The 24,428-nt window shown below is 50.4% G+C and overlaps 1 protein-coding gene across 1 annotated transcript; it reads right to left on the bottom strand.

Moving 5' to 3' along the window:
* Positions 1–5,664: 5,664 nt before the first annotated feature.
* Positions 5,665–7,660, bottom strand: LOC141258711 (uncharacterized). Its single transcript, XM_073673733.1, has one exon. The coding sequence runs from the start codon at positions 7,629–7,631 to the stop codon at positions 6,099–6,101; it is 1,533 nt and encodes a 510-aa protein (XP_073529834.1). The 5' UTR covers positions 7,632–7,660; the 3' UTR covers positions 5,665–6,098.
* Positions 7,661–24,428: the final 16,768 nt, after the last annotated feature.

The following is a 24,428-nucleotide window of genomic DNA, read 5'->3' on the forward strand; positions in this document are numbered from 1 at the left end:
AAAGCACAGGAGAATGCCCCATCTAACACTCCTCATGGGAGGTTGTTTGTGCCTGGGACCTTTAGGAGAGATTTGTTTGTTGAGTGTCACGAATCTCGGTTGGCAGGTCATCCCGGAATCTCTGAGACCAAGAGACTGGTGGGTCGCAGTTTTTCGTGGCCTGGATGGCAGAAGGAAGTCATTAAGTGGGTGCGTCAATGTACTATATGTGCTAGATCTAAGTCCTCACATACTCCTGCTGCGGGGTTGCTTTGTCCTTTGGAGGTTCCCAGTGCTCCTTGGACACATTTGGCTATGGACTTTATTACTGACCTTCCCCCCTCTGAGGGTTTTACTGTCATCTGGGTGGTCGTGGACCGTTTTAGCAAGATGTGTCACTTGGTTCACTTCGTCAAACTGCCCTGCGCTAAAACTCTCGCTAAGGCCTTTGTCAAGGAAATTGTCAGACTTCATGGCGTTCCTACTGACATTGTTTCTGATAGGGGTCCTCAGTTCGTGGCTCGTGTTTGGCGTGCCTTTTGTGATAGGTTGGGAGTTCATTTATCGTTCTCGTCCGGATATCATCCTGAATCTAATGGCCAGACAGAAAGGAAAAACCAGGATGTTGAGCAGTTCTTGCGTTGTTTTGTGGCAGACAATCAAGAGGGGTGGTCTGAGTTTCTGCCACTTGCTGAATTTGCTCTGAACAATCATACATCTTCTTCTGCTGGTTGTTCGCCTTTTTTTTGTTGTTCTGGGAGACATCCGTCGTTTGGGTCGTTCTCCAAGTTGGGATCTGCCGTGCCTGAGGAGGAGAATTTTTCCGGTGATTTGGAGAGAGTTTGGACGGATGTGCGTGGTAATCTTCAGGAGGCCAACAGAAAATCTAAAGACTACTTTGATAGGAAACGACAGGAGGTTTTGTTCGCTGTTGGTGACATGGTTTGGTTGTCCTCTAGGAATCTGCGGTTGAGGATTCCTTCTAAGAAATTGGGTCCCAAGTTTGTAGGGCCCTTTAAGGTGCTTCAGGTTGTCAACAAATCTGCTGTTAGGTTGGAGGTTCCTACCTCCTGGAGAATTAATCCGGTATTTCATGTCTCTCTGTTAAAAAAAGCTGTTGTGTCGGATGGTGACGCCTCTGCCTCTGTTCCTCCGGTGGTGGAGGACGGGGAATATGAAATTTCTCGCATCCTTAACTCTAGACGGTATAGAGGTAGTTTGCAGTATCTTGTGGCCTGGAAAGGTTTCGGACCCGAGGATAACTCTTGGGTGAGGTCAGATGATGTTTCCGCGTCCAGACTTATTAGAGCGTTTCACAGGAGATTTCCTGATAAGCCTGGTCCTAGGGGATCCGGAGGATCCTCTTAGAAGGGGGGGTACTGTTAGAACCTTGCTCTTAGGTTTTTTCCTTTGCTGGTCACATGACCTTGTTGGCCTATTTAATCCTGCTCCGCCCTTCTGGCTTTGCTGGACTTCATTGTATAACTACTTTCTAGCTAGCCTGTGCTCTGTATCTAACTCTGTTAGTTTGCTTGGTCTACGGACCTCAGTGTTCTATATATTTTGTTTGTTTGTCTGTCTGCTACTATTTCTGTTAGGAGGTGTCCCATTTTCCTCCCAGTCCTTAGTACTTGTAGGGATTCCTTCCCCACATCTATAGGTCTCCGTACAGACTAGCTTAGGACTTTAGCAGGTCTGATCGCAGGATCAGGTCCCCTGTTACATCGTAGGGATAAAGCTGAGTTCTATCGTAGGGACAGATCTCCTCTCTTTCCTTAGCTCTGGTAGCAGAACATAAGAATAGAGACCTCTCCTATATTACATGGGATGGAGGCCTCTCCTATATTACACGGGATGGAGACCTCTCCTATATTACACTGGATGGAGCCCTCTCCTATATTACACGGGATGGAGACCTCTCCTATATTACACTGGATGGAGCCCTCTCCTATATTACACGGGATAGAGGCCTCTCCTCTATTACACTTGATGGAGGCCTCTCGTATGATGAGAGGTTGAAAAAGTTGGACTTGTTTAGCTTAGAAAAACAACGTCTCAGAGGGGATCTCATTACATGTATAATATATGTGTGGTCAGTACAAAGGACGGCACAGGACTTATTCCTTCCAAAGACCATACTAAGGACCAGGGGGCTCATTACGGGGGGAAGAAAGGAGATTCCGGCACCTAAACAGGAAAGGATTCTCTACAGTCAGAGCAGTCAGACTGTGGAATGCCGAGCACAAGAGGTAGTGATGGCCGACACTATAACAGCTTTATACAGGGGCCGACACTATAACAGCTTTATACAGGGGCCGACACTATAACAGCTTTATACAGGGGCCGACACTATAACAGCTTTATACAGGAGCCGACACTATAACAGCTTTATACAAGGGCCGACACTATAACAGCTTTATACAGGGGCCGACACTATAACAGCTTTATACAGGGGCCGACACTATAACAGCTTTATACAGGGGCCGACACTATAATAGCTTTATACAGGAGCCGACACTATAACAGCTTTATACAGGAGCCGACACTATAACAGCTTTATACAGGAGCCGACACTATAACAGCTTTATACAGGGGCCGACACTATAATAGCTTTATACAGGAGCCGACACTATAACAGCTTTATACAGGAGCCGACACTATAACAGCTTTATACAGGGGCCGACACTATAACGGCTTTATACAGGGGCCGACACTAGAACAGCTTTATACAGGGGCCGACACTATAATAGCTTTATACAGGAGCCGACACTATAACAGCTTTATACAGGGGCCGACACTATAACGGCTTTATACAGGGGCCGACACTATAACAGCTTTATACAGGAGCCGACACTATAACAGCTTTATACAGGAGCCGACACTATAACAGCTTTATACAGGGGCCGACACTATAACGGCTTTATACAGGGCTGACACTATAACAGCTTTATACAGGAGCCGACACTATAACAGCTTTATACAGGGGCCGACACTATAACAGCTTTATACAGGAGCCGACACTATAACAGCTTTATACAGGAGCCGACACTATAACAGCTTTATACAGGGGCCGACACTATAACAGCTTTACACAGGGGCCGACACTATAACAGCTTTATACAGGGGCCGACACTATAACAGCTTTATACAGGGGCCGACACTATAACGGCTTTATACAGGGGCCGACACTATAACAGCTTTATACAGGGGGCGACACTATAACGGCTTTATACAGGAGCCGACACTATAACAGCTTTATACAGGAGCCGACACTATAACAGCTTTATACAGGGGCCGACACTATAACAGCTTTATACAAGGGGCCGACACTATAACAGCTTTATACAGGGGCCGACACTATAACAGCTTTATACAGGAGCCGACACTATAACGGCTTTATACAGGGGCCGACACTATAACGGCTTTATACAGGGGCCGACACTAGAACAGCTTTATACAGGGGCCGACACTATAATAGCTTTATACAGGAGCCGACACTATAACAGCTTTATACAGGGGCCGACACTATAACGGCTTTATACAGGGGCCGACACTATAACAGCTTTATACAGGAGCCGACACTATAACAGCTTTATACAGGAGCCGACACTATAACAGCTTTATACAGGAGCCGACACTATAACAGCTTTATACAGGGGCCGACACTATAACAGCTTTATACAGGAGCCGACACTATAACAGCTTTATACAGGAGCCGACACTATAACAGCTTTATACAGGGGCCGACACTATAACAGCTTTATACAGGGGCCGACACTATAACAGCTTTATACAGGGGCCGACACTATAACAGCTTTATACAGGGGCCGACACTATAACGGCTTTATACAGGGGCCGACACTATAACAACTTTATACAGGGGGCGACACTATAACGGCTTTATACAGGAGCCGACACTATAACAGCTTTATACAGGGGCCGACACTATAACGGCTTTATACAGGAGCCGACACTATAACGGCTTTATACAGGGGCCGACACTATAACGGCTTTATACAGGAGCCGACACTATAACAGCTTTATACAGGGGCCGACACTATAACAGCTTTATACAGGAGCCGACACTATAACAGCTTTATACAGGGGCCGACACTATAACAGCTTTATACAGGAGCCGACACTATAACAGCTTTATACAGGAGCCGACACTATAACAGCTTTATACAGGAGCCGACACTATAACAGCTTTATACAGGGCCGACACTATAACGGCTTTATACAGGGGCCGACACTATAACAGCTTTATACAAGGGGCCGACACTATAACAGCTTTATACAAGGGGCCGACACTATAACAGCTTTATACAGGAGCCGACACTATAACAGCTTTATACAGGGCCGACACTATAACAGCTTTATACAGGAGCCGACACTATAACAGCTTTATACAAGGGGCCGACACTATAACAGCTTTATACAGGAGCCGACACTATAACAGCTTTATACAGGGCCGACACTATAACAGCTTTATACAGGAGCCGACACTATAACAGCTTTATACAAGGGGCCGACACTATAACAGCTTTATACAGGAGCCGACACTATAACAGCTTTATACAGGAGCCGACACTATAACAGCTTTATACAGGGCTGACACTATAACAGCTTTATACAGGAGCCGACACTATAACAGCTTTATACAGGAGCCGACACTATAACAGCTTTATACAGGAGCCGACACTATAACAGCTTTATACAGGGGCCGACACTATAACAGCTTTATACAGGAGCCGACACTATGACAGCTTTATACAGGGGCCGACACTATAACAGCTTTATACAAGTGCTGAATGAATTCCTCGATACAGGTAACATTATGGGCTATAATTAAATTAGACAAAATCTTACACCTATAGTAGTACATTAGTACGGTAATAGTAATTAGATAACTAGTATCATAATTCGGATGATCCGGGGGTCTAGGACTGATCGCCTTTTCTCGGGATCAAGAAGGAATTTTTCCCCGTGACACAAATTGGCTGAATATATTCTGGGGTTTTTGCCTTCTTCTGGATCAACAGATTTAGGCAGAGGGATTTTAGTAATACCATTATTAGAATCACGAGAGTAATATAAACTAATAAAAAATATAAAACTAATTAAAAAAATCATAAATGGGTTAATTTTTAATTGTAATAGTGCAGTAATAATAAAAATGGTAATAATTAGTGATGAGCGAGTATGTTCTGTTAACCCTTTCGAAGAGCATGCTCAGGTGCTCGCCGAGTATCTTCAGCGTGCTTGGGTGATATGTCTGAATCGCTCCGTGTGATGATTTGCGACTGTTTGACAGCTTTACTACATGTGAGGAATGGCCAACAAACAAGCATTCCTCACATGTATTAAAGCTGTCAAACAGTCGCAAATCATGCGTACCGAGTGACTGAAACATAAAACCCGAGCACCCTGAAGATACTCGGAAAACACCTGAGCATGCTCATAAACCTCGAGTAACGAACATGTTCGCTCATCACTAGTAATAATACATTTGTGAGGCCTAGTTCCAGTAAGTTACTAAATTAGTGTAGGGAGTACAATTAGGGGAGAAAGGTTGAACTTGATGGACCAAGGTCTTTATTCAACCTATGTTACTACCATATTCCGCAGCTCTGTACAGACATCATCACTCAAGTGTAAAATAAAAGTAAACTTGGCACTCCACAGTTGATGCAAAAATATGCACATTTATTTCAGACAGTTGATCCACTGTATATAATTTGATGTTTTGGCCAATCAAACGGCCTTCATCAGTACAGATGGTCTCCTATTGTAATGCTGGATATGTCAGTTAGTATGGATGATAGCGCTGTGGGATATGCACAACCGTGCTGTAAGGATTGCGGTCATCACTGTCCCCATTGGGGCTCATAACCTAAATTCCATATCAGAATGTCTTTGGAGCATGGGAGGAAACCCAAGCAATGATGGGGAGAACATAAAATCCCCTTGCACATGTTGTCCTTGGTGGGTTATGAAACCCAGTACTCCAGCACTGCAAGGCTACAATGCTAACCACTGAGCCAACCATTGAGCCACTCAACTGTAACATGATCTGCTATCAGCATAAACATCACACATTCTGAACATGAATATGGCTTTTATCCTGTGTGAATTCTCTCATGTTTACCAAGGTTCCATTTATCGGCAAAACATTTCCCACAATGTGAACATGAATACGGCTTCTCTCCTGTGTGACTTCTCTTATGTATGGTAAGATAGGATTTTTTAACAAAACATTTCCCACATTCTAAACATGCAAATGGTTTTTCTCCTGTGTGAGTTCTCTGATGTATGACATGATTTGATTTACGTGTGAAACTTTTCCCACATTCTGAGCATGAATACGGCTTCTCTCCTGTGTGAATCCTCTCATGTCTAAAAAGAATAGATTTATTTGTAAAGCATTTCCCACATTCTAAACATACAAAAGGCTTTTCTCCTGTGTGAATTCTCTGATGTATGGCAAGACTTGATTTGCATGAAAAACATTTCCCACATTTTGAACATGAATACGGCTTCTCTCCTGTTCCTGTGTGACGTCTCTCGTGTGTAGCAAGACCTGCTTTACTCTTGAAACTTTTCCCACATTCTGAGCATGAATACGGCCTCTCACTCTTGTGAACGATTCCATGTGCATCAAGATAGGATTTTTTTGTAAAACTTTTTCCACATACTGAACAGGAATGCATCTCTTGTACTGTATGACTTCTCTGATGTTGAACAAATATATTAAATCTTGTAATACACTTTCCACACTCGGAACATACATACGGCTGCTCTGTGTGATTTTTCTCATGTGTAACTAGATGTGATTTATGTGTAAAACGTTTTCCACATTTTGAACAAGGATACGGCTTCTCTCCAATGTGACACCTCTCATGTGTAATAAGATGGGATTTATCTATAAAACATTTCCCACATTCTGAACATGAGTACGGCTTCTCTCCTGTGTGACTTCTTCCATGTGTAATAAGATGGGATTTATCTATAAAACATTTCCCACATTCTGAACATGAGTACGGCTTCTCTCCTGTGTGACTTCTTTCATGTGTAATAAGATGGGATTTATCTATAAAGCATTTCCCACATTCTGAACATGAGTACGGCTTCTCTCCTGTGTGACTTCTTTCATGTGTAATAAGATGGGATTTATCTATAAAGCATTTCCCCCATTCTGAACATGAGTATGGCTTCTCTCCTGTGTGACACCTCTCATGTGTAATAAGATGGGATTTATCTATAAAGCATTTCCCACATTCTGAACATGAGTACGGCTTCTCTCCTGTGTGACTTCTTTCATGTGTAATAAGATGGGATTTATCTATAAAACATTTCCCACATTCTGAACATGAGTACGGCTTCTCTCCTGTGTGGCTTCTTCTGTGTGTAAAGAGATCGGAGTTTTTTGAAAACTGTTTTCCACATTCCCCACACTGAAATCTTTTTCTGTCATTCAGACCTGTACATGTGGTAACAGTCTGCGCTTGGTCAGGAGACAGTTCCTCTGGATTAGGCTGATTATACGATGTATCTGCAATGTGCCCTGGACGTACATTAAGGGTGATGAGGTTTTCTTCAGAAGAGGGATGCACGATATCTTTACCTTCCACTTGATTATTTAGAAGAAACATGACGTTTTCTTTACAGTTCTTGCTCGGATTTTCTGTTAGGATTAAAAAATGGATTCTATTATTTTTTTCTGCAAAACCACAAAAGTACATACATTTATAATACTTATATTAATCTGGATTTATGCGTGCCAAAGCCAAAGTGAAGTGGATAAAGCAACAGAGGCGGCCCTTCTAAGCGCGTGCAGGGGAGATAGCGTGCACACAGTGGCTTATTCAAAAGATTTAAAGGGCCGCCGCGGAGCGCACAGGGCTCTGTCTGACGCTGACCTGGCCTGTACCAGCGTCAGAATGGTTTTTGGGCCGGAGTTCGCGCGCTACTCACCAGCCCCAGCCGGGATCCGCCGCTCGCCAGCCCCAGCCGTGATCCTCCGCTCGCCAGCCCCAGCCGGGATACGCCGCTCGCCAGCCCCAGCCGGAATCCGCCGCTCGCCATCCCCAGCCGGGATTCCCCGCTCGCCAGTCCCAGCCGGGATTCCCCGCTCGCCAGCCCCAGCCGGGATACGCTGCTCGCCAGCCCCAGCCGGAATCCTCTGCTTGCCAGCCCCAGCCGGAACCCTCCGCTCGCCAGCCCCAGCCGGGATCCGCCGCTCGCCAGCCCCAGCCGTGATCCTCCGCTCGCCAGCCCCAGCCGGGATACGCCGCTCGCCAGCCCCAGCCGGAATCCGCCGCTCGCCAGCCCCAGCCGGGATCCTCCGCTCGCCAGCCCCAGCCGGGATACGCTGCTCGCCAGCCCCAGCCGGAATCCTCTGCTTGCCAGCCCCAGCCGGAACCCTCCGCTCGCCAGCCCCAGCCGTGATCCTCCGCTCGCCAGCCCCAGCCGGGATACGCCGCTCGCCAACCCCAGCCGGAATCCGCCGCTCGCCAGCCCCAGCCGGGATTCCCCGCTCGCCAGCCCCAGCCGGGATACGCTGCTCGCCAGCCCCAGCCGGAATCCTCTGCTTGCCAGCCCCAGCCGGAACCCTCCGCTCGCTAGCCCCAGCCGGGATCCGCCACTCGCCAGCCCCAGCCGTGATCCTCCGCTCGCCAGCCCCAGCCGGGATACGCCGCTCGCCCGCCTCAGCCGGAATCCGCCGCTCGCCAGCCCCAGCCGGGATCCGCCGCTCGCCAGCCCCAGCCGGGATACGCTGCTCGCCAGCCCCAGCCGGAATCCTCTGCTTGCCAGCCCCAGCCGGAACCCTCCGCTCGCCAGCCCCAGCCGGGATCCGCCGCTCACCAGCCCCATATACAGTATGCATATACAGCAGTAGCATCTATATAATGTATATGGACTGCTGTGTATACAATATATACTGTTTGTGATACTGCTGCTGCTGTATATACATTATATAGGTGATACTGCAATTCTACACAGCAGGCACGGTGGCTCTGTGGTTAGCACTATATACGGTGGATCAGTGGTTAGCACTGTATGGTGGCTCAGTGGTTACCACTATATACGATGGATCAGTGGTTATCACTATATATGGTGGATCAGTGGGTAGCACTATGTACAGTGGCTCAGTGGTTAGCACTGCAGCCTTGCTGCGCTGGGGTCCTGGGTTCAAAGCCCACCAAGGACAACATCTGCACGGAGTTTGTATGTTCTCCCCGTGTTTGCGTGGATTTCCTCCGGGTTCTCTGTTTTCCTCCCACACGCCAAAGACTGATAGGGAATGTAGATTGTGAGCCCCGATGGGGACAGATAATGTCTGTAAATTGTTTGAATTGTAAAACGCTGTGGAATATGTTGGCGCTATATAAATGAAAAGATTATTATTATTGAGCGGATTGCAATGGATCTGGAGGGCCCATAGTAAAATCAGCCCGTGGCCGCCAACACATAATGGTTGTAGTTGATTACGCATCTAGTTACCCGGAGGCGATTGCTCTTCATCATACCTCGGCAAAACGTATTGCCCGGGAGCTACTTGCCATGTTCTGCCACCTTGGGCTACCTAAGTAGATCCTTACAGATCTCCAAATTCTCTATACAAAAGTATAAGCTGCTCCAGATTAAACGGTAGCTCATGTCAGTCTACCAACCACAGACCGACAGTCGAGTACAAAGATTTAATAAGACCGTAAAATCTATGCTAAAAAAGTGGTAGCTAAAGATGGGAAGGACTGGGATATGTTGTTGCCGTATGTAACGTTCTCAATCCAGGAGGTACCATAGTCTTCCAGGGGACTCTCTCCATTCGAACTATTATATGGCAGACATCCCAGGGGCCTGCTGGACATAGCCAAAGAGACATGGGAACAGGAGCCCGCCCCTCATAAAAGCATTATAGAGCATGTGACGAGTATGCAGGACCGGATTACGCCCATAGTGCCTATCGTAGCGGAACATCTCCTCGCCCAGAGACGAGGTTACAATAAAAAGTCCACTGTCAAGTCCTTTAAACAGGGGGATAGAGCGTTGGTTTTGGTACCCACTGCAGAAAGTAAGTTTTTGGCCAGGTGGCAAGGCCCATATGAAGTCCGGGAAAAAATAGGGGAAGTGAACTACAGGGTGTATCAGCCCAGGAAGAGGTAACTCAAGCAAATTTACCATGTCAATCTATTAAAGGCATGGAAAGACCGGGAATGCATAGTTACAGAGGCGACTCAGGTCACATCTTCTGTTGTCTCTCCGACACTGGTCTGGGAAGAGGCTGCGAACGAGCTAAATAGCAAAAGTCTCTCTAAACAGCTGATACGGGAGGTTCGGAAATTAGTGCAGCAGAATTAGAACATATTCTCAGAACTGACTGATCAGGCATCTGTGATCCGGCATGACATTGTCATCGAGCCTCAGGTAAGGGTGCGAATGAAACCGTACAGTGAGCCGGAGGCCGGAGGCAAGCCATCTCAGAAGTGGTAAAGGAGATGCTCTAACTAGGAATCATTACGGACTCCAGGAGTGAGTAGACTAGCCCCATTGTGCTGATTCAAAAGCCGGACAGATCATTACGGTTCTGCAACGATTTTCAGCAATTGAATCAGGTGTCAAAATTTGACCTTTATCCAATTCCCCAGGAGGATGAGCTGATTAAGAGACTGGGACAGGTCCAGTACTTCTTGATGCTCGATCTAACTAAGGGTTACTGGCAGGTAACTGACAGAGCTGGCAATAGAAAAGACTGCCTTTGTGACCCCTAAGAGTCTCTACCACTATGTCGTCTTGCCTTTTGGGTTACATGAGGCCCCGGCCACGTTTTAGAGGCTGATGGACAAAGTGTTAGATCCCCATCAGAAGTATGTGTCCGCGTACTTCAATGACATCATCATCTATAGTAGAGACTGGCATAACTACTTGTCCTAGGTGCAAGTATTAATGGATTTGCTCACAGTTGCGTGCCTGAGGGCGAACCCCAAAAAATGTGCGATAGGTCTTCAGGAAGCCTGGTATTTGGTGTATGTGATTGGCTGTGGGATTTTCAAACCCCAAATAAACAAAATCAAAGTCATTCAAAACTGGCCCTGGCCTCTTACTACGAAGCAGATGAGAGCGTTCCTCATTATCATTGGATATTGTAGATGGTTTATAACTAATTTTGGTGGGAGATCAGCACCGCTGACCGATCTCTTAAAGGAATGAAAATCTGTTATGGCCCGGTCAAATCCTCAGGCAGAGGACGCCTTCCAGTCCATTAAGTTGGCCCTGTATGAACAGCCTGTCCTTATCAATCCCAACTTTAGGAACAGGTTTATCGTGCAAATGGACACCTCTGAGATGGAGCTAGGAGCGGTTCTGTCGCAAGAGGCGAAAACTGAGATGAACATCCGGTCAACTATTTGAGCAGGAAACTTTCCCTGCAGAGAAAAAATATAGCGTAGTGGAGAAGCAGTGCTTGGCCATTAAGTGGGCCTTGGAGTCCATATTAGTTACTTGGGCAACAGTTCCGCCTGGTGACCGACCACTCACCTCTGGTCTGGATGTGAAATGCCAAGGAGAGGAATGCCTGGGTCACCAGATGGTTTCTGTCCTTCCAAAATGTTAGTTTTTTGGTGGAACATCAAGCTGGAAAGTCGCAAGGGGATGCGGATGCCCTGTCACGAGCACCCTGCATGGTGACAGGTAATCAGCCCCAGAAGTTTGAACAGAGGGGGGGATATGTGAGACAGTGAGGGGGATCATATGCGAGGGCTGTTATGTGTCCCCAAAATGTGCTTAGAAGCATACTGAGCAGCTGGAGGGCATTATAATCACACCTATGCCTCTGGTTACTATGCAAAATAAAAGTGTGGACTGGGTCAAGTTACTTGACCAAGTCAGTTTTGGAAAACCTGTCTTGGGTTTTTATTGTCAGAAAGGTCTGAAGGATGGTAGTGGGATGGATGTTTCCCTCTAGTCTGGGTCTTACAAGTGGCCCATGGTCATAATTTCATTTAAACCTGCAGTTAAGGTTTGGGTGGGTCAGTTTGTGTCTGGAGTTCACATGTAGCAGGGTTGAAGGTGCTGTTGACTTATCCCTGGCTCTGTGAAGCTAACACAGATTAGAGTCAGTACCATGGGCAAACATGATAGCACCTGAGAAACGTACTGGACTTTACCTGTTCCTGGCTGTGATTCGGAGGTGAGCAATGTCCTGTGTGCAGTATTTGCACAATAAAGGACTTTTAACTAAACTTGCCTGGGTCACTGTCTCACTAAATTCACTGATGGAAATGCCAAATGCCATTGTCTTATAGGCCATTATACTGTGGAGCACTGTATGGGGCCATTATACTGTGGAGCACTGGATGGGGCCTGTCAGGAATGTCACCGACGTCACCATGGAGATCACGCAATATCTCACCGCTGCTGTCACGTTGTCAAGAATTCACAGGAATGAGCAGAGATTCGCGAGCACACGATCAAGACTACTCACTACATAGCTATCGGCAAGAGAGCAGAAAGCGTATCATGTCACACCTCCGGATTCCAACTCATGGAATATGTGTATACGCCCCGTATGGTTCCTACCAGCTTCACGATAGCCCAATTAATATTATTCGCTGCCACCACCGGCTGAGTTTGAGCTATAATATAGTCAAAGTATTGTCTGATCTCATCAGACAGTACTCACAAAGGTGAACACCACCAAATTACAAGTAAACAATTAGGAAAGGGAAAAGAAGGGAAAAGGGTGTGAGTAAAAGTGATATTCTTTATTAAATAATAATATTAAAACCTAGTAAATCATACATTCCGTTAGGGATGTATAATGGATCATGATTATATAATTTGGAGTCATGATCCACTAAATTACTGATAGAGTCAGACAGTAAATCAAATTATTAATAAAATAAGCCCCTAGCCAATGTCCCTTATAATTAATGGCAGGGTTTATCAGTGCACACTATTACACCTGTCACACAATCTGTATAATGGATCCGTAATAATTCCACTCGCACCTCCAGTCCGGCTGTCGGCAGTGAAATAACTCCGGCAATATAACAGACTTAGCCAGCTTAAGAACACAGGGGCTCAGCTATGCCACTGACAGTCTCTCACACGCTGTCCGCACTACAAGCGGCTCAGCTATGCCACTGACAGTCTCTCACACGCTGTCCGCACTACAAGCGGCTCAGCTATGCCACTGACAGTCTCTCACACGCTGTCCGCACTACAAGCGGCTCAGCTATGCCACTGACAGTCTCTCACACGCTGTCTGCACTACAAGTGGCTCAGCTATGCCACTGACAGTCTCTCACACGCTGTCCACACTACAAGCGGCTCAGCTATGCCACTGACAGTCTCTCACATGCTGTCCGCACTACAAGCGGCTCAGCTATGCCACTGACAGTCTCTCACACGCTGTCCGCACTACAAGCGGCTCAGCTATGCCACTGACAGTCTCTCACACTGTCTGCACTACAAGCAACTCAGCTATGCCACTGACAGTCTCTCACATGCTGTCCGCACTACAGGCGGCTCAGCTATGCCACTGACAGTCTCTCACATGCTGTCCGCACTACAAGCGGCTCAGCTATGCCACTGACAGTCTCTCACACGCTGTCTGCACTACAAGTGGCTCAGCTATGCCGCTGACAGTCTCTCACACGCTGTCCACACTACAAGCGGCTCAGCTATGCCACTGACAGTCTCTCACATGCTGTCCGCACTACAAGCGGCTCAGCTATGCCACTGACAGTCTCTCACACGCTGTCCGCACTACAAGCGGCTCAGCTATGCCACTGACAGTCTCTCACACTGTCTGCACTACAAGCGGCTCAGCTATGCCACTGACAGTCTGTCACACTGTCCGCACTACAAGCGGCTCAGCTATGCCACTGACAGTCTGTCACACTGTCCGCACTACAAGCGGCTCAGCTATGCCACTGACAGTCTCTCACACGCTGTCTGCACTACAAGTGGCTCAGCTATGCCACTGACAGTCTCTCACACGCTGTCCACACTACAAGCGGCTCAGCTATGCCACTGACAGTCTCTCACATGCTGTCCGCACTACAAGCGGCTCAGCTATGCCACTGACAGTCTCTCACACGCTGTCCGCACTACAAGCGGCTCAGCTATGCCACTGACAGTCTGTCACACTGTCCGCACTACAAGCGGCTCAGCTATGCCACTGACAGTCTCTCACACGCTGTCCGCATTACAAGCGGCTCAGCTATGCCACTGACAGTCTCTCACACCCTGTCCGCTCTACAAGCGGCTCAGCTTTGCCACTGACAGTCTCTCTCACGCTGTCCACACTACAAGCGGCTCAGCTATGCCACTGACAGTCTCTCACACCCTGTCCGCTCTACAAGCGGCTCAGCTTTGCCACTGACAGTCTCTCTCACGCTGTCCACACTACAAGCGGCTCAGCTTTGCCACTGACAGTCTCTCTCACGCTGTCCACACTACAAGCGGCTCAGCTTTGCCACTGACAGTCTCTCTCACGCTGTCTGCACAAGAGTTGACCATCAGCAGGAAAGGCAAGTGATCCAACTAAGTCACGATCTCCTGGTTGTGCAGGAGATCCAACACGCTTTCTGCCGATTTAGATATCAGATGCGGCTAGCATGTGCCACTATCGGCCTCTCCCACGCTGTCAACATGTGTGTGGGTGTGATCAGCGTGAGAGACAATTTCAACTATGTCAACAGTCTGTAAGATCTAACAGAGCTGATAGCTAAGACGGGGTGAATGGTTTATTGCAGCACTGTAACACCGCACTCATTGATAATATATTGTGAGAAATAATATTAATAGTATATTTAATAAAACCTGGTAGGGAAATGAAAACAGTGACATACCCTACTATTATATATAATATGAATAAACCATCCTGGGTGAATGATTAGAATAATAGTAGGGATTTGATTTACCCCAGGGTAAGAAATGTGTTCTATTTATGGGAATTTTTAGTTAATGTGTAAATTCCTTATTATCATTATGTCTTTTTGTTTTTTTCTTCTCTTTCTGATAAAAAATTGAGATATTGGTACAGATAACTGACAATCTTGTGGAGATTTCTTCATTTCTCGGCTGAAATTTAGAGCTGTACTCTCATTGGTTGATATACCTATCAATCATGATGAGGCTTATAAATAGTTTGGAAGTACGGCCGATCCCGCCCTTAGAAAAAGCCGGAACCCCCGGCGAAACGCGCGTCAGGGACGATTTCTGATAGTTTCGTCAGACAGTATCATGCCATAATTGACTGCACTATAGAGTGCGGTGTTTCAGTGCTGCAATAAACCATTCACCCCGTCTTAGCTTTCAGCTCTGTTAGATCTTACAGACTGTTGACATAGTTGAAATTGTCTCTCACGCTGATCACACCCACACACATGTTGACAGCGTGGGAGAGGCCGATAGTGGCACATGCTAGCCGCATCTGATATCTAAATCGGCAGAAAGCGTGTTGGATCTCCTGCGCAACCAGGAGATCGTGACTTAGTTGGATCACTTGCCTTTCCTGCTGATGGTCAACTCTTGTGCAGACAGCGTGAGAGAGACTGTCAGTGGCAAAGCTGAGCCGCTTGTAGTGCGGACAGCGTGTGAGAGACTGTCAGTGGCATAGCTGAGCCGCTTGTAGTGCGGACAGGGTGTGAGAGACTGTCAGTGGCATAGCTGAGCCGCTTGTAGTGCGGACAGTGTGTGAGAGACTGTCAGTGGCATAGCTGAGCCGCTTGTAGTGCGGACAGCGTGTGAGAGACTGTCAGTGGCATAGCTGAGCCGCTTGTAGTGCGGACAGCATGTGAGAGTCTGTCAGTGGCATAGCTGAGCAACTTGTAGTGCGGACATCGTGTGAGAGACTGTCAGTGGCATAGCTGAGCAGCTTGTAGTGCAGACAGCGTGTGAGAGACTGTCAGTGGCATAGCTGAGCCGCTTGTAGTGTGGACAGCGTGTGAGAGACTGTCAGTGGCATAGCTGAGCCGCTTGTAGTGCGGACAGCGTGTGAGAGACTGTCAGTGGCATAGCTGAGCCGCTTGTAGTGCGGACAGCGTGTGAGAGACTGTCAGTGGCAAAGCTGAGCAGCTTGTAGTGTGGACAGCGTGTGAGAGACTGTCAGTTGCATAGCTGAGCCGCTTGTAGTGCGGACAGCGTGTGAGAGACTGTCAGTGGCATAGCTGAGCCGCTTGTAGTGTGGACAGCGTGTGAGAGACTGTCAGTGGCATAGCTGAGCCGCTTGTAGTGCGGACAGCGTGTGAGAGACTGTCAGTGGCATAGCTGAGCCGCTTGTAGTGCGGACAGCATGTGAGAGACTGTCAGTGGCATAGCTGAGCCGCTTGTAGTGCGGACAGCGTGTGAGAGACTTCAGTGGCATAGCTGAGCAGCTTGTAGTGCGGACAGTGTGTGAGAGACTGTCAGTGGCATAGCTGAGCCGCTTGTAGTGCGGACAGTGTGACAGACTGTCAGTGGCATAGCTGAGCAGCTTGTAGTGCGGACAGCGTGTGAGAGACTGTCAGTGGCATAGCTGAGCAACTTGTAGTGCGGACACCGTGTGAGAGACTGTCAGAGGCATAGCTGAGCCGCTTGTAGTGCAGACAGCGTGTGAGAGACTGTCAGTGGCATAGCTGAGCCGCCTGTAGTGCGGACAGCGTGTGAGAGACTGTCAGTGGCATAGCTGAGCCGCTTGTAGTGCGGACAGTGTGACAGACTGTCAGTGGCATAGCTGAGCAGCTTGTAGTGTGGACAGCGTGTGAGAGACTGTCAGTGGCATAGCTGAGCAACTTGTAGTGCGGACATCGTGTGAGAGACTGTCAGTGGCATAGCTGAGCCACTTGTAGTGCGGACAGCGTGTGAGAGACTGTCAGTGGCATAGCTGAGCAGCTTGTAGTGCAGACAGCGTGTGAGAGACTGTCAGTGGCATAGCTGAGCCGCTTGTAGTGCGGACAGCGTGTGAGAGACTGTCAGTGGCATAGCTGAGCCGCTTGTAGTGCGGACAGGATGTGAGAGACTGTCAGTGGCATAGCTGAGCCGCTTGTAGTGCGGACAGCGTATGAGAGACTGTCAGTGGCATAGCTGAGCCGCTTGTAGTGCGGACAGCGTGTGAGAGACTGTCAGTTGTATAGCTGAGCCGCTTGTAGTGCGGACAGCGTGTGAGAGACTGTCAGTGGCATAGCTGAGCCGCTTGTAGTGCAGACAGCGTGTGAGAGACTGTCAGTGGCAAAGCTGAGCCGCTTGTAGTGCGGACAGGATGTGAGAGACTGTCAGTGGCATAGCTGAGCCCCTTGTAGTGCGGACAGCGTATGAGAGACTGTCAGTGGCATAGCTGAGCAGCTTGTAGTGCAGACAGCGTGTGAGAGACTGTCAGTGGCATAGCTGAGCCGCTTGTAGTGCGGACAGCGTGTGAGAGACTGTCAGTTGCATAGCTGAGCCGCTTGTAGTGCGGACAGCGTGTGAGAGACTGTCAGTGGCATAGCTGAGCAGCTTGTAGTGCAGACAGCGTGTGAGAGACTGTCAGTGGCAAAGCTGAGCCGCTTGTAGTGCGGACAGGATGTGAGAGACTGTCAGTGGCATAGCTGAGCCGCTTGTAGTGCGGACAGCGTGTGAGAGACTGTCAGTGGCATAGCTGAGCCGCTTGTAGTGCGGACAGCGTATGAGAGACTGTCAGTGGCATAGCTGAGCCGCTTGTAGTGCGGACAGCGTGTGAGAGACTGTCAGTTGCATAGCTGAGCCGCTTGTAGTGCGGACAGCGTGTGAGAGACTGTCAGTGGCATAGCTGAGCAGCTTGTAGTGCGGACAGCGTGTGAGAGACTGTCAGTGGCATAGCTGAGCCGCTTGTAGTGCGGACAGCGTGTGAGAGACTGTCAGTGGCAAAGCTGAGCCGCTTGTAGTGCGGACAGGATGTGAGAGACTGTCAGTGGCATAGCTGAGCCGCTTGTAGTGCGGACAGCGTATGAGAGACTGTCAGTGGCATAGCTGAGCCGCTTGTAGTGCGGACAGCGTGTGAGAGACTGTCAGTTGCATAGCTGAGCCGCTTGTAGTGCGGACAGCGTGTTTGAGACTGTCAGTGGCATAGCTGAGCCGCTTGTAGTGCGGACAGTGTGAGAGACTGTCAGTGGCATAGCTGAGCCGCTTGTAGTGCGGACAGTGTGAGAGACTGTCAGTGGCATAGCTGAGCCGCTTGTAGTGCGGACAGCGTGTGAGAGACTGTCAGTGGCATAGCTGAGCCGCTTGTAGTGCGGACAGCGTGTGAGAGACTGTCAGTGGCATAGCTGAGCAGCTTGTAGTGCGGACAGCGTGTGAGAGACTGTCAGTGGCATAGCTGAGCCGCTTGTAGTGTGGACAGCGTGTGAGAGACTGTCAGTGGCATAGCTGAGCCGCTTGTAGTGCGGACAGCGTGTGAGAGACTGTCAGTGGCATAGGTGAGCCGCTTGTAGTGCGGACAGGTTGTGAGAGACTGTCAGTGGCATAGCTGAGCCGCTTGTAGTGCGGACAGCGTGTGAGAGGCTGTCAGTGGCACAGCTGAGCAGCTTGTAGTGCGGACAGCATGTGAGAGACTGTCAGTGGCACAGCTGAGCCGCTTGTAGTGCGGACAGCGTGTGAGAGACTGTCAGTGGCATAGCTGAGCCGCTTGTAGTGCGGACAGCGTGTGAGAGGCTGTCAGTGGCATAGCTGCGCAGCTTGTAGTGCGGACAGCGTGTGAGAGTCTGTCAGTGGCATAGCTGAGCCGCTTGTAGTGCGGACAGCATGTGACAGACTGTCAGTGGCATAGCTGAGCCGCTTGTAGTGCGGACAGCGTGTGAGAGACTGTCAGTGGCATAGCTGAGCCGCTTGTAGTGCGGAGAGTGTGTGAGAGACTGTCAGTGGCATAGCTGAGCCGCTTGTAGTGCGGACAGCGTGTCAGATACTGTCAGTGGCATAGCTGAGCCGCTTGTAGTGCGGACAGTGTGAGAGACTGTCAGTGGCATAGCTAAGCCGCTTGTAGTGCGGACAGCATGTGAGAGACTGTCAGTGGCATAGCTGAGCCGCTTGTAGTGCGGACAGCGTGTGAGAGACTGTCAGTGGCATAGCTGAGCCGCTTGTAGTGCGGACAGCGTGTGAGAGACTGTCAGTGGCATAGCTGAGCCGCTTGTAGTACAGACAGCGTGTGAGAGACTGTCAGTGGCATAGCTGAGCAGCTTGTAGTGCGGACAGCGTGTGAGAGGCTGTCAGTGGCATAGCTGAGCAGCTTGTAGTGCGGACAGCGTGTGAGAGACTGTCAGGGGCATAGCTGAGCAGCTTGTAGTGCGGACAGCGTGTGAGAGACTGTCAGTGGCATAGCTGAGCCGCTTGTAGTGCGGACAGCGTGTGAGAGACTGTCAGTGGCATAGCTGAGCCGCTTGGAGTGCGGACAGCGTGTGAGAGACTGTCAGTGGCATAGCTGAGCAGCTTGTAGTGCGGACAACGTGTGAGAGACTGTCAGTGGCATAGCTGAGCAGCTTGTAGTGCGGACAGCGTGTGAGAGACTGTCAGGGGCACAGCTGAGCAGCTTGTAGTGCGGACAGCGTGTGAGAGACTGTCAGTGGCATAGCTGAGCCGCTTGTAGTGCGGACAGCGTGTGGGAGACTGTCAGTGGCATAGCTGAGCCGCTTGTAGTGCGGACAGCATGTGAGAGACTGTCAGTGGCATAGCTGAGCAGCTTGTAGTGTGGACAGCGTGTGAGAGACTGTCAGTGGCATAGCTGAGCCGCTTGTAGTGCGGACAGCGTGTGAGAGACTGTCAGTGGCATAGCTGAGCAGCTTGTAGTGCGGACAGCGTGTGAGAGACTGTCAGTGGCATAGCTGAGCCGCTTGTAGTGCGGACAGCGTGTGAGAGGCTGTCAGTGGCACAGCTGAGCAGCTTGTAGTGCGGACAGCATGTGAGAGACTGTCAGTGGCATAGCTGAGCCGCTTGTAGTGCGGACAGCGTGTGAGAGACTGTCAGTGGCATAGCTGAGCAGCTTGTAGTGCGGATAGCGTGTGAGAGACTGTCAGTGGCATAGCTGAGCCGCTTTTAGTGCGGACAGCGTGTGAGAGGCTGTCAGTGGCATAGCTGAGCCGCTTGTAGTGCAGACAGCGTGTGAGAGGCTGTCAGTGGCATAGCTGAGCAGCTTGTAGTGCAGACAGCGTGTGAGAGACTGTCAGTTGCATAGCTGAGCTGCTTGTAGTGCGGACAGCGTGTGAGACTGTCAGTGGCATAGCTGAGCAGCTTGTAGTGCAGACAGCGTGTGAGAGACTGTCAGTGGCAAAGCTGAGCCGCTTGTAGTGCGGACAGGATGTGAGAGACTGTCAGTGGCATAGCTGAGCCGCTTGTAGTGCGGACAGCGTATGAGAGACTGTCAGTGGCATAGCTGAGCCGCTTGTAGTGCGGACAGCGTGTGAGAGACTGTCAGTTGCATAGCTGAGCCGCTTGTAGTGCGGACAGCGTGTGAGAGACTGTCAGTAGCATAGCTGAGCAGCTTGTAGTGCGGACAGCGTGTGAGAGACTGTCAGTGGCATAGCTGAGCCGCTTGTAGTGCGGACAGCATGTGAGAGACTGTCAGTGGCATAGCTGTGCAGCTTGTAGTGCGGACAGCGTGTGAGAGACTGTCAGTGGCATAGCTGAGCAGCTTGTAGTGCGGACAGCGTGTGAGAGACTGTCAGGGGCATAGCTGAGCAGCTTGTAGTGCGGACAGCGTGTGAGAGACTGTCAGTGGCATAGCTGAGCCGCTTGTAGTGCGGACAGCGTGTGAGAGACTGTCAGTGGCATAGCTGAGCCGCTTTTAGTGCGGACAGCGTGTGAGAGACTGTCAGTGGCATAGCTGAGCCGCTTGTAGTGCGGACAGCATGTGAGAGACTGTCAGTGGCATAGCTGAGCAGCTTGTAGTGTGGACAGCGTGTGAGAGACTGTCAGTGGCATAGCTGAGCCGCTTGTAGTGCGGACAGCGTGTGAGAGACTGTCAGTGGCATAGCTGAGCAGCTTGTAGTGCGGACAGCGTGTGAGAGACTGTCAGTGGCATAGCTGAGCCGCTTGTAGTGCGGACAGCGTGTGAGAGACTGTCAGTGGCATAGCTGAGCCGCTTTTAGTGCAGACAGCGTGTGAGAGACTGTCAGTGGCATAGCTGAGCCGCTTGCAGTGCGGACAGCATGTGAGAGGCTGTCAGTGGCATAGCTGAGCAGCTTGTAGTGCGGACAGCATGTGAGAGACGGTCAGTGGCATAGCTGAGTCGCCTGTAGTGCGGACAGCATGTGAGAGACTGTCAGTGGCATAGCTGAGCCGCTTGTAGTGTGGACAGCATGTGAGAGACTGTCAGTGGCATAGCTGAGCCGCTTGTAGTGCGGACAGCGTGTGACAGGCTGTCAGTGGCATAGCTGAGCAGCTTGTAGTGCGGACAGCGTGTGAGACTGTCAGTGGCATAGCTGAGCCGCTTGTAGTGCGGACAGCGTGTGAGAGGCTGTCAGTGGCATAGCTGAGCAGCTTGTAGTGCGGACAGCGTGTGAGTGGCATAGCTGAGCCTCTTGTAGTGCGGACAGCGTGTGAGAGACTGTCAGTGGCATAGCTGAGCCGCTTATAGTGCGGACAGCGTGTGAGAGACTGTCAGTGGCATAGCTGAGCAGCTTGTAGTGCGGACAGCGTGTGAGAGACTGTCAGGGGCATAGCTGAGCAGCTTGTAGTGCGGACAGCGTGTGAGAGACTGTCAGTGACATAGCTGAGCCGCTTGTAGTGCGGACAGCGTGTGAGAGACTGTCAGTGGCATAGCTGAGCCGCTTGTAGTGGGGACAGCATGTGAGAGACTGTCAATGGCATAGCTGAGCAGCTTGTAGTGCGGACAGCGTGTGAGAGACTGTCAGTGGCATAGCTGAGCAGCTTGTAGTGCGGACAGCGTGTGAGAGACTGTCAGGGGCATAGCTGAGCAGCTTGTAGTGCGGACAGCGTGTGAGAGACTGTCAGTGGCATAGCTGAGCCGCTTGTAGTGCGGACAGCGTGTGAGAGACTGTCAGTGGCATAGCTGAGCCGCTTGTAGTGCGGACAGCATGTGAGAGACTGTCAGTGGCATAGCTGAGCAGCTTGTAGTGCGGACAGCATGTGAGAGACTGTCAGTGGCATAGCTGAGCCGCCTGTAGTGCGGACAGCGTGTGAGAGACTGTCAGTGGCATAGCTGAGCAGCTTGTAGTGCGGACAGCGTGTGAGAGACTGTCAGTGGCATAGCTGAGCCGCTTGTAGTGCGGACAGCGTGTGAGAGACTGTCAGTGGCATAGCTGAGCCGCTTTTAGTGCGGACAGCGTGTGAGAGGCTGTCAGTGGCACAGCTGAGCAGCTTGTAGTGCGGACAGCATGTGAGAGACTGTCAGTGGCATAGCTGAGCCGCCTGTAGTGCGGACAGCGTGTGAGAGACTGTCAGTGGCATAGCTGAGCAGCTTGTAGTGCGGACAGCGTGTGAGAGACTGTCAGTGGCATAGCTGAGCCGCTTGTAGTGCGGACAGCGTGTGAGAGACTGTCAGTGGCATAGCTGAGCCGCTTTTAGTGCGGACAGCGTGTGAGAGGCTGTCAGTGGCATAGCTGAGCCGCTTGTAGTGCGGACAGTGTGTGAGAGACTGTCAGTGGCATAGCTGAGCCGCTTGTAGTGTGGACAGCGTGTGAGAGACTGTCAGTGGCATAGCTGAGCCGCTTGTAGTGCAGACAGCATGTGAGAGACTGTCAGTGGCATAGCTGAGCCGCCTGTAGTGCGGACAGCATGTGAGAGACTGTCAGTGGCATAGCTGAGCCGCTTGTAGTGTGGACAGCATGTGAGAGACTGTCAGTGACATAGCTGAGCCGCTTGTAGTGCGGACAGCGTGTGACAGGCTGTCAGTGGCATAGCTGAGCAGCTTGTAGTGCGGACAGCATGTGAGAGACGGTCAGTGGCATAGCTGAGCCGCCTGTAGTGCGGACAGCATGTGAGAGACTGTCAGTGGCATAGCTGAGCCGCTTGTAGTGTGGACAGCATGTGAGAGACTGTCAGTGGCATAGCTGAGCCGCTTGTAGTGCGGACAGCGTGTGACAGGCTGTCAGTGGAATAGCTGAGCAGCTTGTAGTGCGGACAGCGTGTGAGACTGTCAGTGGCATAGCTGAGCCGCTTGTAGTGCGGACAGCGTGTGAGAGGCTGTCAGTGGCATAGCTGAGCAGCTTGTAGTGCGGACAGCGTGTGAGTGGCATAGCTGAGCCTCTTGTAGTGCGGACAGCGTGTGAGAGACTGTCAGTGGCATAGCTGAGCCGCTTGTAGTGCGGACAGCGTGTGAGAGACTGTCAGTGGCATAGCTGAGCAGCTTGTAGTGCGGACAGCGTGTGAGAGACTGTCAGGGGCATAGCTGAGCAGCTTGTAGTGCGGACAGCGTGTGAGAGACTGTCAGTGACATAGCTGAGCCGCTTGTAGTGCGGACAGCGTGTGAGAGACTGTCAGTGGCATAGCTGAGCCGCTTGTAGTGCGGACAGCATGTGAGAGACTGTCAATGGCATAGCTGAGCAGCTTGTAGTGCGGACAGCGTGTGAGAGACTGTCAGTGGCATAGCTGAGCAGCTTGTAGTGCGGACAGCGTGTGAGAGACTGTCAGGGGCATAGCTGAGCAGCTTGTAGTGCGGACAGCGTGTGAGAGACTGTCAGTGGCATAGCTGAGCCGCTTGTAGTGCGGACAGCGTGTGAGAGACTGTCAGTGGCATAGCTGAGCCGCTTGTAGTGCGGACAGCATGTGAGAGACTGTCAGTGGCATAGCTGAGCAGCTTGTAGTGTGGACAGCGTGTGAGAGACTGTCAGTGGCATAGCTGAGCAGCTTGTAGTGTGGACAGCGTGTGAGAGACTGTCAGTGGCATAGCTGAGCCGCTTGTAGTGCGGACAGCGTGTGAGAGACTGTCAGTGGCATAGCTGAGCAGCTTGAGGTGCGGATAGCGTGTGAGAGACTGTCAGTGGCATAGCTGAGCCGCTTGTAGTGCAGACAGCGTGTGAGAGGCTGTCAGTGGCATAGCTGAGCAGCTTGTAGTGCAGACAGCGTGTGAGAGACTGTCAGTTGCATAGCTGAGCTGCTTGTAGTGCGGACAGCGTGTGAGACTGTCAGTGGCATAGCTGAGCAGCTTGTAGTGCGGACAGCGTGTGAGAGACTGTCAGTGGCATAGCTGAGCCGCTTGTAGTGCGGACAGCGTGTGAGAGACTGTCAGTGGCATAGCTGAGCCGCTTTTAGTGCGGACAGCGTGTGAGAGGCTGTCAGTGGCACAGCTTAGCAGCTTGTAGTGCGGACAGCATGTGAGAGACTGTCAGTGGCATAGCTGAGCCGCCTGTAGTGCGGACAGCGTGTGAGAGACTGTCAGTGGCATAGCTGAGCAGCTTGTAGTGCGGACAGCGTGTGAGAGACTGTCAGTGGCATAGCTGAGCCGCTTGTAGTGCGGACAGCGTGTGAGAGACTGTCAGTGGCATAGCTGAGCAGCT

Source organism: Phyllobates terribilis, unplaced genomic scaffold (assembly GCF_046119375.1).
Source record: "Phyllobates terribilis strain yellow unplaced genomic scaffold, ASM4611937v1 Scaffold_3__8_contigs__length_932513732, whole genome shotgun sequence".
NCBI lineage: Eukaryota > Metazoa > Chordata > Amphibia > Anura > Dendrobatidae > Phyllobates > Phyllobates terribilis.